This window comes from Oratosquilla oratoria, chromosome 17, assembly GCF_046742065.1.
Source record: "Oratosquilla oratoria isolate Oo_2021 chromosome 17, ASM4674206v1, whole genome shotgun sequence".
Taxonomy (NCBI): domain Eukaryota; kingdom Metazoa; phylum Arthropoda; class Malacostraca; order Stomatopoda; family Squillidae; genus Oratosquilla; species Oratosquilla oratoria.
In genome coordinates, this window is record NC_134793.1 from 54,618,411 (window position 1) to 54,633,410 (window position 15,000).

Here is a 15,000-nt window from a genome sequence, read left to right on the forward strand (position 1 = left end):
GGGCAGGGGGAAGTCTGTAGTTGGGGTGCCTTCGTCCTTCGGTAGTGTTACAGGATTCACAATAGATATGGGCATGGTCTTGGTATCCTCCTCTGGTGGTCTGGAAAGGTAACGTTTGATAAGATTTATGTGTACCAGCTGCTGTTTTTTCCTTCTATCAGGAGTTTCAATGATATAATTTAAAGGTCCTTGTTGTTCTAGGATCTTATATGGACCAAAGAACTTTTTATGAAAAGGGTTAGTTGATGGAGGGAGAAAGGCTAACACCATATCTCCTACCTTGAAAGTTCTTACTTTGGAGGTTCTATCATACTCCAACTTACTCTTTTTCTGGAACTGAGAAAAATGGGCTTTGGACACAGCTCTCACCTCCTGCAATTTATTTATCAAATTCTGGATATATGAATTAACATTAGTTTTCTCTTGATTTGACTTAAACCATTGTTCTTTGAACAAGGTTAAGGGTCCTCTTAAGGATCGCCCGTATAACAATTCAAAGGGTGAGAACCCCATGGCCTCATGGTTAGCTTCTCTGATGGAGAATCCAATCCAATCGAGATTAGAGTCCCAACTGGATCCTGTATCTAGGCAATATTTGCGCAGCATGGCTTTCAGCGATTGATGGTACCTTTCCACACAACCCTGAGATTGCGGGTGGTAAGCGGAGGATGTAACATGCTCTATCCCTAACTCCGTAAGGACCTGGTTGAAAAGAGAACTAGTAAAATTGGTTCCTAGACCAGATTGAACTTGTCTAGGGATTCCTTTAGAGGTAAACATTGACAATAAGGGTTTAATGATTGATTGAGCTGAGATTGATTTAAGAGGAAATGCCTCCGGGTAACGGGAAGCCACATCGACAACAGTTAACATGTATTCATTCCCTTGTTTAGATTTGGGTAATGGCCCCACACAATCTATAATTATTTTATCAAAGGGTTCCTCACTGATAGGAATGGGCTTAAGTGGGGCTTTAAGAATTTTTTGATTTGGCTTACCCGCAGCCTGGCAGACGTGACAGGTCCTGATGAAGTTAGAGATGTCTTTTTGCATTCCTGGCCAGAAAAAATTATCAAGTATTTTGAAGTATGTTTTCCTCACTCCTAAGTGTCCTGCGAAACCATCATGAGCTAATTTCAATACACTATTTCTGACTGAGCGAGGGAGTACAATTAGGTGTTTTTCTGCCCATGTTTGTAGCTTATTATAGAGGATCTGTATACTCTCATCAAGATTCCATCTTGAAAATAGAAGCAAGGGGTGGTGTCTATGTCTGCTTTGGTTGTGGCTATGTGTAGTAAGTAGGAGAGTGTATCATCCTTTTGTTGAGCTTGGACGAGTTCTTCCTTGGTTAGGGTTTTGTTGATTAGATCCTCCTTAGCAAAGGACGGAGGAGAGGTGGGTAAGGACTTGAGTAAGGATGAGGAAGGTGAGGGTGGAGAAGAAGACATTACCTTACTTTGGGATCGAGTTACAGCACAGGCTGGAAACAGATGTGGACAACTCTCATCCAATTCAAGGGTGGGACTTGCAGGTAAAGGTTCACCTACTGCCCTAGGTGGGGGAACGATTAGGGTATCAGCGAGATCGTTACCCAAGAGGAACTTTATCCCGTGAATAGGTAAGGATCCGTGGCGTACTGCAACTTGCACTTGAGAAGTAAGGAATGCACATTCTAGATAAACTTCTGCTAGGGGGTAAGAAGTTTGACTTGTGAGATCAGACAATAAAACTTTTTCACCTGTAAATGCATTGGATATATTAGGAATGACATCTGAGAGGAGAATTGACTGGGCTGCCCCTGTATCCCTTAGTATGGTAACGGGGTAATTAGGACCACCTTTATGTAAAGATACTTTTCCTTGGAAAATGTATGGGTCAAAAGAAGTATGAGGATTATGAACATTAGAGGCTGCAATAGGTTTAAATTTGGCACTGTGATCTTTAAATTTGCTTGAGGTTTTACAACCTGGATGATTACATTCTTGAATGGAGTGACCTGTCTTTTTACAATAACTACACTGTACTGGCTGGGAAATACGATTATAATTTATGTTACTTCCTACTTTACCACCTGCTCCTTCAGGGCGATAACCAGAAGAGGATCTCACAATGGGGCTTTGCCTGCGAGTTTTGCTTCCCCATGTCTCTATCATCAAGGCTTGGGCATCAGCTAACTCGGCGGCCTGGATCAGGTCTTTTTCCCTTCTATCTTCTACATATCTCAAAATGTGAAAGGGGATTTTACTTTTCCATTCCTCCAGGACTATAGTATTGAGAAGTTCTGAAAAGGTAGTTACATTTATAGCTTCTAACCATTTTTTACACTAAGTTTTTCTGAGGCAAATTCAACATAAGTTTGGGCATGAGATTTTGTTAAAGATCTGAATTTTTGTCTATAGCCATCAGGGGTTAGAGCATACGCATGTAGAACCTGTTTCTTAACGAAATCGTAATCGTCGGGCCTGTCTAAACTATTGTACACCTGAAGAGCTTTTCCTGTTAATTTTGGAGTTAGTATTGTAAGCCAGTCATCTTTGGGCCACACCTGTTTGAGAGCTATAGCTTCAAAGGTCTTGAAGTAGCCGTCTACATCCTCTGGTGAAAATGCAGGGAAAGAAGACAAATTACCTACATTCAGTCGTACTCCTTTCTCCTGAATGTCTCATTCTCTTTCTTTGCTTTTCTCTTGTATTGTGATTTCCTTAGTTTTGAGGTCTTTTTCCATTTCTAATCTCTCTCTTTCCAATGCTAATTTCTCTCTCTCCAATTCTCTTTCCTTTTCTAATCTCTCTCTTTCCAATTCTAATTTTAATTCTCTTTCCTTTTCTAATCTCTCTCTTTCCAATTCTGATTTTAATTCTCTTTCCTTTTCTAATCTCTCTCTTTCCAATTCTGATTTTAATTCTCTTTCCTTTTCTAATCTTTCTCTTTCCAATGCTAATTTCTCTCTCTCTAATTCTCTTTCCTTTTCTAATTTTGAATGTTCTAATTGAAACTGATATTCTAGTCTTAACTGTTCCAGTTGCATATTGTCTGCTGGTTGGGATGTCGGGGATTGTCTGGTAGGAGATTGTCCAGGGTTAAAAGATTTGGCCGTTGCTCCATTCTGGTCTTTTGGGAATGTCAAATCGGGAGTAGTCTGTGTGTCTATGGTTCCTGTCTCTATTATTCCTAATTGAACCAGCTGTTCTACCACTATTTTCTTTATTACTCTTTTGGGCTTTGAGGACCGAATGTCTATGTTATAGTATCTTGCTATGTCCTTCCAATCATCTTTTGTAACTTGTCCCTGTAAGGTTACATACGAGGGATTGGCCACAAAATCTTCCAATTTGAACATTTTACTGAGACTTGAGGACTAGTCGTAACTAGTTGTTGATAGACTAAGACGTGTGACTTGAGGACTAGTCGTAACTAGTTGTTGATAGACTAAGACGTGTGACTTGAGGACTAGTCGTAACTAGTTGTTGATAGACTAAGACGTGTGACTTCGATAACGTAAACAGGCCCTCTGATTCCGGTTACCGTTATACCCATCAATCTAGCCTATGATTTTGTTCGTGTGAAAAGATGCTCGTCTATATAGAAATTGATTCGATAGCGAGCGATACTTGATAGACTTGAATGGATACTGGGATATTTGGATGGAGTATTCGATTGAGTCAGGCATCTAACTAGAGATACTTGAACGAAATGAAATGAGACTTGGGTAAGGATGAATACTCCGATACTTGAGCGATAGTTGATACTTGCGATACACGAACAAAATGAGTCTGGAGGAGTGGAAAGAAACACTATCAAATCCTAACCACTGATAGAATCCATTAGTGTGGGCTAAACACTTAAATGGGAATGAATTCTATAGAGCTGCTGGTCCCGCTTGTTAATTATAAGTAATTTTGCGGTGTGTACCAAACGGGTCGTTTATTCCCGTAAGGACTTTAAACGACACTCACAAAATTAAACATTGTTGGTCAATTTTCGACTCTTAGAATTATAATTGCATTTAATATCTAGAATTATGATTATATTTAATACTGAAAATAAATGTTAAGGCACTGTCCTGAAATAAGATGATTAATGAAAAGGAGAGGGGGGGAGGGGAGGTAACAACTTACTCGGTAGTTACGTGGAACAGTTACGGAGATCCTAGGCATTGGTCGCCAATTGTTATGGCTCAGGCTGGAAAGATATCTGTTAACCACAATGGCATACCGAGTGCCCAAGCCACAACAAAGTTAGAAGGGGGATATAGAACGCATCAGACATTTGGTACGCCAAAAGACAGGACAGTATTAACCATTTAATATTTCAGTATGAAATATAATCAAACATACAACATGAATTAACAAAACAATAATAACATTAATCCTAACACACAATAGGAATACACGGGGAAATGAGATATGTAGTAGATTTGAGAATGGGTAAGACTGAAACCTGGCACGTCGAGTCGTCGGTTGTCCAAGCAATGATTTTTCTTTAATCCAGAGGGGGCGAAGCTGGCAGCTAGCTAGAAGCGAGTCTGTCGAGTGTTTTTTTTTTTTTTTATCTTTAAGGCTATCGACCTATAATGAGGTCATTAAGCCTGGTGTGAACCTGCGATCCTTTTTAATCTACCATTATAATTTCCACAATAGTCCTGTAGTGCGCAAATAAAATACTACTTTGTCAATAAGTAAACGGTCGTCGGTCAAAAGATTTGTGGTGCTTAGCTGAATTTTCTTAAGTTTGCAGTGTTGTATAAGCGCTTGGCGCTGTGTGTTGTATCTTGAGCAGTGTATGAGTATGTGTCTTATGGATAGTATAGTGTTGCAGGTGTTGCATTGGGGAGGAAATACGCCATTAATGTATGGGTTTAGGTGGGTGAGGCGGGTCGAGTTCATCCTCAGTCTTGCTATGGCGATTTCCTCCTGTCTGTTATTTCTGTATGATGTCGACCAATCTGTTATGTGTTCCTTTTGTTTGTGCGAGATGTCGAGGTTGTTCCACTGGAGTTGCCAGTGGGTGTGTAATTGTGTTCTTAATACAGAATTGAAGGTTCCTATGTCCAGGGGTATGTCTGTAATAGAGTCTTTTTCTAAGGCAGTTTTGGCTAAGGTGTCCGCTTTCTCATTCCCGAAGATCCCAATGTGACTGGGAACCCAAGAGAGAGTAATGGACTTGTTAGTTATCGACAATGTGCTAATGATTTTGCCCAAGAGGAAGTTCTCCGTATGGTTACCTGACTTAATTGAGTGAAGTGCACTTAGTGAATCTGTGAATATGACGAAATTACTATGTGTGTTAGATTGAGCATATTCTAAGGCTTGATATATACCGTAGAGTTCGGCGATATATATGCTCGTATGGTCCGGCAATCTGAATATCATCCGGGTTTTGTTGCAGTATAACCCTGTCCCAGTTTTGGGGCCGCACTTGGAGCCATCAGTGTACAGTGCCCTGTGGTCATTGTACTTATGGATGGTCTCCAGGGTCTTCTGTCTCAGTTCTTCTGTGGAAGACGTCTTTTTCTTGAGGTCTTGATTGATGTTGACCTTCGGGGCGATGTTTTTCCACGGTGGTAAGTGGGTGGCTTCCATCTGTTCTATTGACCACAGTGGCACTGAATACTGCTCACACAAGGATCGGATCCTGATGGAAAGGGGATTTAGGCTGGAGTTGGTGAAGTGCTCGTGTTGTTTGATCGTCTCCTTGCAGGGATGTCGAGGGATACGGAGCACTTTGGCGACGTATCGGAGTGCAAGGAGTTCGCGCCTGTAGTGGAGGGGGGGTACGTTTGCTTCAACCTCCAGCCTCTCGATCCTTGTGCAGCGTAATGCTCCAAGTGCTATTCTTAGGCCTTTGTTTTGGATGATGTTCAGGGGTTGTAACGTGGTTGGTGTTGCCGAACCATATATCTGACACCCATAGTCTAGTTTAGATCTAATCAGGGACTTATAAATCATTAGCAGGGATTTCCTATCTGCTCCCCAATTTGTGCCCGTTAGTTTACGTAGCAAATTAATTCTCTTGTTGCACGCATCAACTAGGTATTTTACATGGGCCTTCCAGTTTAGCCTGGAGTCCAGTTTCAGGCCAAGGAAAAAGGTTGAGTTTTGTACTGGAATGGGATTACCATGTAATTGCAGATTTATTTCTGCCTGGGCTCTGCGTGAAAATACAATTACTGTTGACTTTAATTCCGAAAACTTAAATCCCCATTTGTCAGACCAGTCCTGGAGTGAGTCCAGGGCCAGTTGTACGCGAGAGCCGGAAAACTTGGCGTTCGGTGAGGAATGCCAGATTCCGACGTCGTCAGCGTATAATGAGTATTTAAGGTTCCGAGGTGGAGCGGGTAGAATATCGTTTATGAGCAACATAAATAATGTGGGACTTAACACACTTCCCTGTGGTACGCCATTTTCTTGGGTGCGTACTGTTGAATAGAAATTTTGATTTTTGACCGAAAATGTACGGTCTTTTAATTTTTTTTTAATAAAAATAGGGAGATTCCCTCTAAGGCATCATGGAGTATTTTACATGGGCCTTCCAGTTTAGCCTGGAGTCCAGTTTCAGGCCAAGGAAAAAGGTTGAGTTTTGTACTGGAATGGGATTACCATGTAATTGCAGATTTATTTCTGCCTGGGCTCTGCGTGAAAATACAATTACTGTTGACTTTAATTCCGAAAACTTAAATCCCCATTTGTCAGACCAGTCCTGTAGTGAGTCCAGGGCCAGTTGTACGCGAGAGCCAGAAAACTTGGCGTTCGGTGAGGAATGCCAGATTCCGACGTCGTCAGCGTATAATGAGTATTTAAGGTTCCGAGGTGGAGCGGGTAGAATATCGTTTATGAGCGACATAAATAATGTGGGACTGTACACACTTCCCTGTGGTACGCCATTTTCTTGGGTGCGTACTGTTGAATAGAAATTTTGATTTTTGACCGAAAATGTACGGTCTTTTAATTTTTTTTAATGAAAATAGGGAGATTCCCTCTAAGGCCAAGTGCATGGAGTTTTTCGAGGATACCACGTCGCCATGCCATGTCGTAGGCTCTTTCTAAATCTAAAAAGCAAGCAACAAGATATTCTTTCCTCTCGAAGGAGGAGAGGATATCTTGTTCTAAGTTGACCAAATGGTCAAGACTACTTCTATTTTTCCTGAAACCACATTGGGCAGGAACTATTAAATTTTGAGACTCTATGATGAATTTTAATCTGTTATTGGCCATACGTTCTAATACTTTGCATAAGCAGTTGGTAAGCGCTATAGGGCGATAAGAGGAAGGACTCTTTGGGTCCTTCCCCTTTTTGAGAATAGGTATGACGTGGGCATGTCTCCATGTTTTTGGGAATTCTTGACTAATCCAAATTGCGTTGTATATTTCTAATAATTTTTTCAGTGAAATTGAATTCAAATGTTGCAGCATCTCATACCTAATCTCATCTGGGCCAGCAGAGGTTCCTCTACACGAGCTTAAGGCTTGTTGAAGCTCGTGTAGTTGGAAGGGGGTGTTATAATCGTGGTGTGTCTGTGTATGGAAGATCAGAGGTTCTGCTTCCCGTCTTTGTTTGTGTTGTAAAAAGGTTGGTGAATAGTTATTTGTGTTGCTTGTTTGCGTAAATGTGTCTGCGATTGTGTTTGCGATGTCCAGGGGAGCATCTACAAACGTGTTTTCAATGGTTAGGGTCTTAATGTTTGGTGTGTATTTGCCGTCGATTTTACGGACGGCTGACCAGATTTGTGATAGAGGAGTGTTTATGTTTATTGTGGAGATGTAATCATGCCAAGACTTTCGTTTGGCTTGTTTTATTGTTCTACGGGCCTCTGCTTGCGTCTTTTTAAAAGTAATAAAATTTGGTGCAATGGGGTTATTTTTAAAAGTTCGGTAAGCCCTATTCCGCTTGCAAAGTGCTTTTCTGCAGTCTGATGTCCACCAGGGAACTCTATGCTTGTGAAATACCGAGGTTTTTGGTATATGCTTAATAGCTGAATTCAAAATAGAGTTGGATAAATTTGATATTTTGTCATCCATATTATCCCCTGTGGTGTTGACGTTGGTGGTTGTGCGATACATTTCCCAGTTGACTTTTTTTATGTTAGATTTGGGACAGGGAGGGGGTGGGTTGTCTCCGTAGGCTGGAGGAGCAGTAGTGTGGTCACCCCCTATTTTTAATATTACTGGGTGGTAATATCTATGGTATCGTCATGTGTGCTCCATTGGAGAATGTCAGACAACGCAGGAGAAGATATGGATAAATCTATGCATGAAAAGGAACCCCTAGTATTTTCTACACGAGTTGGGCTGCCAGTATTTAGGAGGACGAGGTTGTTGGAATTTAGCACCTCTTCCATCTGCTCCCCTCGAGGAGATGTATGGTTGCTACCCCACGTGTGATGGTGGGAGTTGAAATCACCCACTATTAGCTTGTGGTGGGGTAGTTGTTTAATCAACTTGTTAACCTCCACTAGTGGGAATTGAGGGTCGGGAGGTAGGTAGATGGAGCAGATGGTGACGAGTTTATTTTGCAGTTTCGTCTTGATTGCGACTGCCTCCAAGTTAGTAGAGAGTGGTAATTCTACTTGGGGAAGGCAGTCGCTAATTGCAACTGCGACCCCCCCTCCAGGCGCTAACCTGTCCTTCCTATATACGGTAAAGTTTTTAAGTGTAAACTCTACACTGGGCTTGAGGAGTGTTTCCTGTAGACATATTACTGAGGGGTTGTTTAGGGAGTTGAAAATTACAAGGTCATTTACTTTACTTCTAACACCTCGGCAATTCCACTGGATTATTATTATTATTATTTTTTTTTTTTTATCTGCTTCGGTTTCTTCCTTTCTTGGCCTTAGTGGGAGGGGTGTGTTTAGCCCCGGATTTTCGTTCTGGGGTAGAAATGGGACTTAAAAGTCGCTTATTGGAAACGGAGGTCTCCATGTGGACATCCTCTTCCGTACGTGTAAGCACACGCTTGGGAAGCTCTGGGCTGGCCGGGGAAGGAAGGTGCGAGTGAGTTTGCTTGGTAGTTGGGCGTTGATCTTTTTCCTTGTTGGAGTGTTTGCTCTCTGTTTGTGTTTCAATGGTTCTATAGGTTTTCTTTACTGCCGAAGCATAGGAAGTTGCTCCGGAGGTACTAGTTGGGGTAACTAGTCTTTCCATCACACGCTTCCTTGCTTCGTAAAAGGATATGGCACAAGTTGCTTTTTCCGTACAAATTTGTTTTTCTATCTTGAAAGTGGGACAGTCTCGGGAGGTGGATGCATGATTGTTATTGGAGGGACAGTTAACACATTGAAACACGTTAGCAGAGCAAGCATCCGTAGGATGATCGCCTGCACACTTACCGCATACGACTGATTGTTTGCTGCAGAATTTGGCAAGGTGACCATATTTGAAGCATTTGTTGCAGCGTAACGGGTTAGGGACATATGGTCGTGTTGGGACATGAATGTATCCAATTTTGACGTGGTCAGGGAGGGTTGTTGAATTGAAAGTTAGAATTATGAGGGGCGTGTTCACTCGCATGTTCTTTTCTCGGTCCAGTCGCGTTATGAATTTGACATCTAATATTCCTTCAGATTTTATTTAATCGAGGATGTCACACTCTTCCATGGTCATCAAATCTCTGCAGTGGATTACTCCTCTGCAGGAGTTGAGTGACCTAGGGAGGGATGTAACAACATCGAAGGAATGAAACTTCCTGGCCTTGAGAAGATCGCGTGTAGCTTTCCCAGAGTTGGTGGTAACTTGGAGGTCTCCGCTTCTAAGTTTTTTAACTGGGGTAATATCATTGGTAAATTGAGACAGACATTTCTTAAGCATAAATGGATTGAGGTCAGCTAATCGGGTTTGGTCGGAATGTTGAAAAACATGTCTAGCCTTGTCCGGGTCGATATTAGGGGCGTCAGGGGAAGTCTTCCTAGTTGGCAGGGATGGAGTTGAGGACTCCATCCTGCGCGTTGGGGTGGGGGGACGAGCCCCTGGTACACAGAAAAATGTGCTCAGCAGAGCAAAAGAATATGATATAACGGGGTCACACAGTTTCCTTTGGCGACTGGTGACAGCCGCGTAGTAGGACCACTGTGTGCCCAGTGGGTACGGGGTCTATACTACTTCTAAACTACGATAGAATGTTTCTAGATTTCGCCGGGCCGGACGACGAAGAAGTCTCACGAGCCAACAAGGGCTCGTGCGGATCCCGGAGAGCTACGGAGATATGGAAATGGCGAATAGGAAAAAGTGCTGGGAAATGCCCAGAAGTGGGTGGCAGTGTAACTGCCAAGGCAAAGCTATCCAACGTAAAGTTGGATTACGATCACAAGTCAACTCTAGAGAGTAGCTCTAACGAGATTGACTGTTCTCGTGTGTCTGCTGCCAAGGGCTGCCGACGACTGTGTCGAGTGTGGGGAATGCCTTGTTTTATATAGGGGAACCAGGCTGACGTCTGGGCCTGTGATTGGCTGAGGATAGTTATCCAGACAACCGAAGTGGGGAGTGGAGGAGGAGGCCGACTGCTTGTTTCTTCGGAGTAGGATGGCAGTGTAGTAGGAAGGGTGTTATTTAGGTAAATGGGTACTTTGACACCCGTATGGGGTACCGTGTCACCTGGCTAGGGGTAATATCGTGACAATATATATATATATATATATATACATATATATATATATACATATATATATACATATATACATACATATATATGTACATATATATATATATATATATATATATATATATATATTCATATACATATACAAATATATACACATATTTATGTATATAACATTGAAAGAGTTACAATGAGCAAATTTATATCTATCAACCACAATTCCCATTATTTCTAAGCAATCGACATCGAAAAACTCGAGGAAGCCAACATGCAGACACTTCGGGTAAGTCACTATCACATGTCACGTGCTAGCACAGGCTCTACTCCTTACCTATACCACGTTTCAATTTATGCATGTTGGCCTCTTTGAGTTTCTCGATGTGGTTGTATATATATATATATATATATATATATATATATATATACATATATATATATATCCACACAGATATATATATATATATACATATATATACATATATATATATATATATATACATATACATATATACATATATTAGATAGAAACACAAACAAATCAATATACATATATATATATACATATATATAAATATATATATATATATATATATTCATATATATATACATATATATATATATATATATATATATTTATATATATACATTATATATATATATATATATATATATATACGTATGTATATGTATATGTATATCTATCTATCTATCTATCTATCTATCTATCTATCTATATATATATATATATATATATATATATATATATATATAAACCATGATTCACTTTAATCTTTAACCATCAACATACAGAATTTAAAACGTGGTTGAGCCAGGGACTCGAACTTCCACTAGCACGTTACAGGTGATACATGATATATGTGTGTGGCTCGCAGTTGTACTTTTTCCAGTCTGTCAATATCTTTAATGAGATTCGGTGACCATACGGAAACAGCATATTCCAAATGTGGACGAACTAACGATTTATATAGCTTGTTAATGAGTGATGGACTTTTGAAATCAAAAGATTGCACAATCAGTCCTAGAATCTTGTTTGCTTTCTCAGAGGCTGAAATACACTGCTTGGATGATTTGAGGTCGTTACTGATAATTACGCCGAGATCTTTTTCACTATTCACTTTTGTTAACGAATTTCCAAATAACTTCTAAGCGTACTTACTGTTATTTTTACCTATGTGCATTACCATTGCTGTAATTTATCTAAATCTTCTTGAATATCTAATTGGTTTGAGTGATCATTTGCCACTCCTCACAGTTTTGTATCATCAGCAAATTTGGAAACAGTAGATTTTAGTCCATGGTCTATATCATTTATATATACTATGAATAGAAGTGGCCCAAGAACGAAACCCTGAGGAACTCCACTTGTAACATTTTTCCATCTAGAATTTTTTCCATTTAAAACAACTCTCTGTTTTCGACCATTCAACCAATTACTAGTCCAACCTAATAGGCTACCACTTATTCCGTGTAAAGCTAATTTAGTAAGTAGTCTTTCGTGTGAGACGGTATCAAAAGCTTTTGCAAAGTCTAAATATATTAAATCTATATTGTTTCTTTTGTCATAATTCGAGATAATTGTGTTGTAGAATTCGAGTAAGTTAGTCACGCAAGAACGTTTCCGTCTTTAGGATGTGTGCCCCGTGGGGCTACAGGGAGAAGGATGCCTAGTCCCTCTCCCCGTCCCTTTCTTCTCGCCTCTTACGATCCAAGTGGGAAAACTTGGTGGCAGTATTCTTTTCCCCCACCACAGAGAAGTATGGTGGGGGTTACTAGGCTAGATAGAGTGAGAAATGAGGAGGTGAGGAGGAGAACAGGGGTGAAAAAGGATTTGGGAGAGAGGGTTGATGAAAGAATATTAGGATGGTTTGGACACATGGAAAGAATGAGTGAAGAAAGACTAGTAAAAGAGGTATGGAAGGCAGATGTGGAGGGAGTGAACATGAGGGGACGTCCTAGGATGAGGTGGATGGATGGGGTGAAGGGGGCTTTGGGGAAGAGGGGAATGTCTGTTGAGGAAGGAAGGGAGAAGACGGAAGACAGAGGTGAGTGGAGAATGGTTGTATATGGATGATGTTGTGACTGCATGAGGAGGAATGGGCGGGGGGGTGGGGGGTGGTGTAGTATGTGTGAGTAAATTTTGACGCAGCCCGAAGGGATTTCTCCCCGTCCTCTCCTTATATGCAAAGGGGGACGGAGAGGGGGGGTCGCCGATTAAATGAAGCGGCCTTGCTGTGGATGTACTGTGTCTTGCGACACTGCTTCTGACCCAGGGCGGTGGGCAGGGTTCAGGGATGACCCGTCATCCAGGAGATGCTCAGATGAGAGGAAGGGTGGGAGGGGTGTGGAGTGTATTTAGGGATGAAATGGGTGGGAGTGTTTTTATGCCTTTCCCTTTGTGGCTACCTCCCTTGGAAGGGGGAAAAAGCCTTGGTATATGTATGTATGTATTATTAATATGATTTTTTTTTTCGCATCCGACCTAGATATGGATCAAAAGGTCTTCTGTCGGCATGCTCCGCCTTTGTAATCCTTTGTAAACTTAAATAGATAAGTATATATATAAATATATATATATATATATATATATATATATATATATATATATATATATATATATATATATATGCATGTCGGCATGCTCCGCCTTTGTAATCCTTTGTAATCTTAAATAGATAAGTATATATATATATATACGTATATATATATATATATATGTATATATATATATATATATATGTATATATATGTATATATATAAATGTATATATATATGTATATATGTATATATATATATATATATATATAAATGAATAGATGATATAATGAATAGATTAATATTTAAATATATTTATAGATAAATAGATGAATTGATAAATCCATAAATGGATAAATAGACAGATAGATACATAGATAAACAGATATATAGATAGATATATAGATAAATAGATAAATACATAAATATATATATATGGATATATACAGAAGATAAATAGATAAATAGATGAATAGATATATAGTTAAATAGAATAGATAAATAGATATTTAGATAAATGGATAAATATATAAATATATAAAAAGATAGATAAATAGTATATAGATAAATAGATATATAGATAAATAGATAATAGGTAAATAGTTAAATAGATAAATAGATAAATAGATAAATAGATAAATAGATAGAGATATATAGATAAATAGATAAGCAGATAAATAGATAAATAGATAAGTAGACAAATAGGTAAATAGATAAATATATAAAAAGGTACATAGATAAATAGATAAATTAATTCATAGATAAATACCTAAATACATAAATAGATAACTAGAAAAATAGAAAATAGATAGATAGATAGATGGATACATAGATAAAAATATATCATGATAAATATATAAATATGTAATTAGATAAATATATAAGGAGATAGTTAAATAGAATAGATAAATAGATATTTAGATAAATGGATAAATAGATAAATATATAAAAAATAGATAAATAGTATAAAGATAAATAGATTTATAGATAAATAGATAAATAGATAATAGTAAAATATATAGATAGATAAATAAACAATAGATCAATAGATAAATAGATAAATAGATAAAGATATATATAGATAAATAAATAAGGAAATAAATAGATAGATAGATAAGTAAACAATAGGTAAATAGATAAATATATAAAACGGTACATAGATAATTAGATAAATTAATTCATAAATAAATACCTAAAAAGATAAATAGATAACTAGATAAAGAGGAAATAGATAAATAGATAGATACATAGATAAAAATATATCATGATAAATTGATAAATATATAATTAGATAAATATATAAGGAGATAAAAAATAAATAGACATATATATCTATTAATAGATAAAATATTAAATAGATATATAGGTAAATAAATAAATAGAAAATAGATACATAGATATATAGATAAATAGGTAAAAAGATAAAAAGATACATAGATAGATAGATAAATAGATGAATAGATATATTGATAAATAGATAAATAGGTAATTAGATAAATAGACAGATAGATGAATAGATAAATAGATATAAATATAAATATAAATATAGATATAGATAAATATAAATATAAATATAAATATAGATATAAATACATAATGAGATAAAAAGTTAACTAGATAAATATATAAAGAGATAAATATTTGAATACATAAATACATATTTAGATAAATAAATGAATAGATATATACATGAATAAGTTAAGAGATACATAGATATACAGAAAAATGAATAGATAGATAAACAGACAAATAAACATATACACAACCAGAGAAAATGATAAAAAGACACATAGATAAAAGATCAATAGATAAATAGATAAATACATATATAAATAAAATAAATAAACAAGATG

General features: G+C 38.0%; 1 protein-coding gene across 1 annotated transcript in view; it reads right to left on the reverse strand.

The window, feature by feature from the left end:
• The window catches only part of LOC143034289 (uncharacterized), a 53,545-nt gene that overhangs the window by 540 nt on the left and 38,005 nt on the right, over nucleotides 1-15,000 (reverse strand). Inside the window, exons 6-10 of the mRNA XM_076200224.1 lie at nucleotides 2,317-2,598; nucleotides 1,224-2,266; nucleotides 999-1,055; nucleotides 517-702; nucleotides 1-372 (exon numbers count right to left, since the gene is read on the reverse strand). The exon at nucleotides 1-372 is cut by the window's left edge and continues 540 nt beyond it. Coding sequence (XP_076056339.1) covers nucleotides 1-372; nucleotides 517-702; nucleotides 999-1,055; nucleotides 1,224-2,266; nucleotides 2,317-2,598 — 1,940 coding nt within the window. The remainder of the gene's footprint in view (nucleotides 373-516; nucleotides 703-998; nucleotides 1,056-1,223; nucleotides 2,267-2,316; nucleotides 2,599-15,000) is intronic.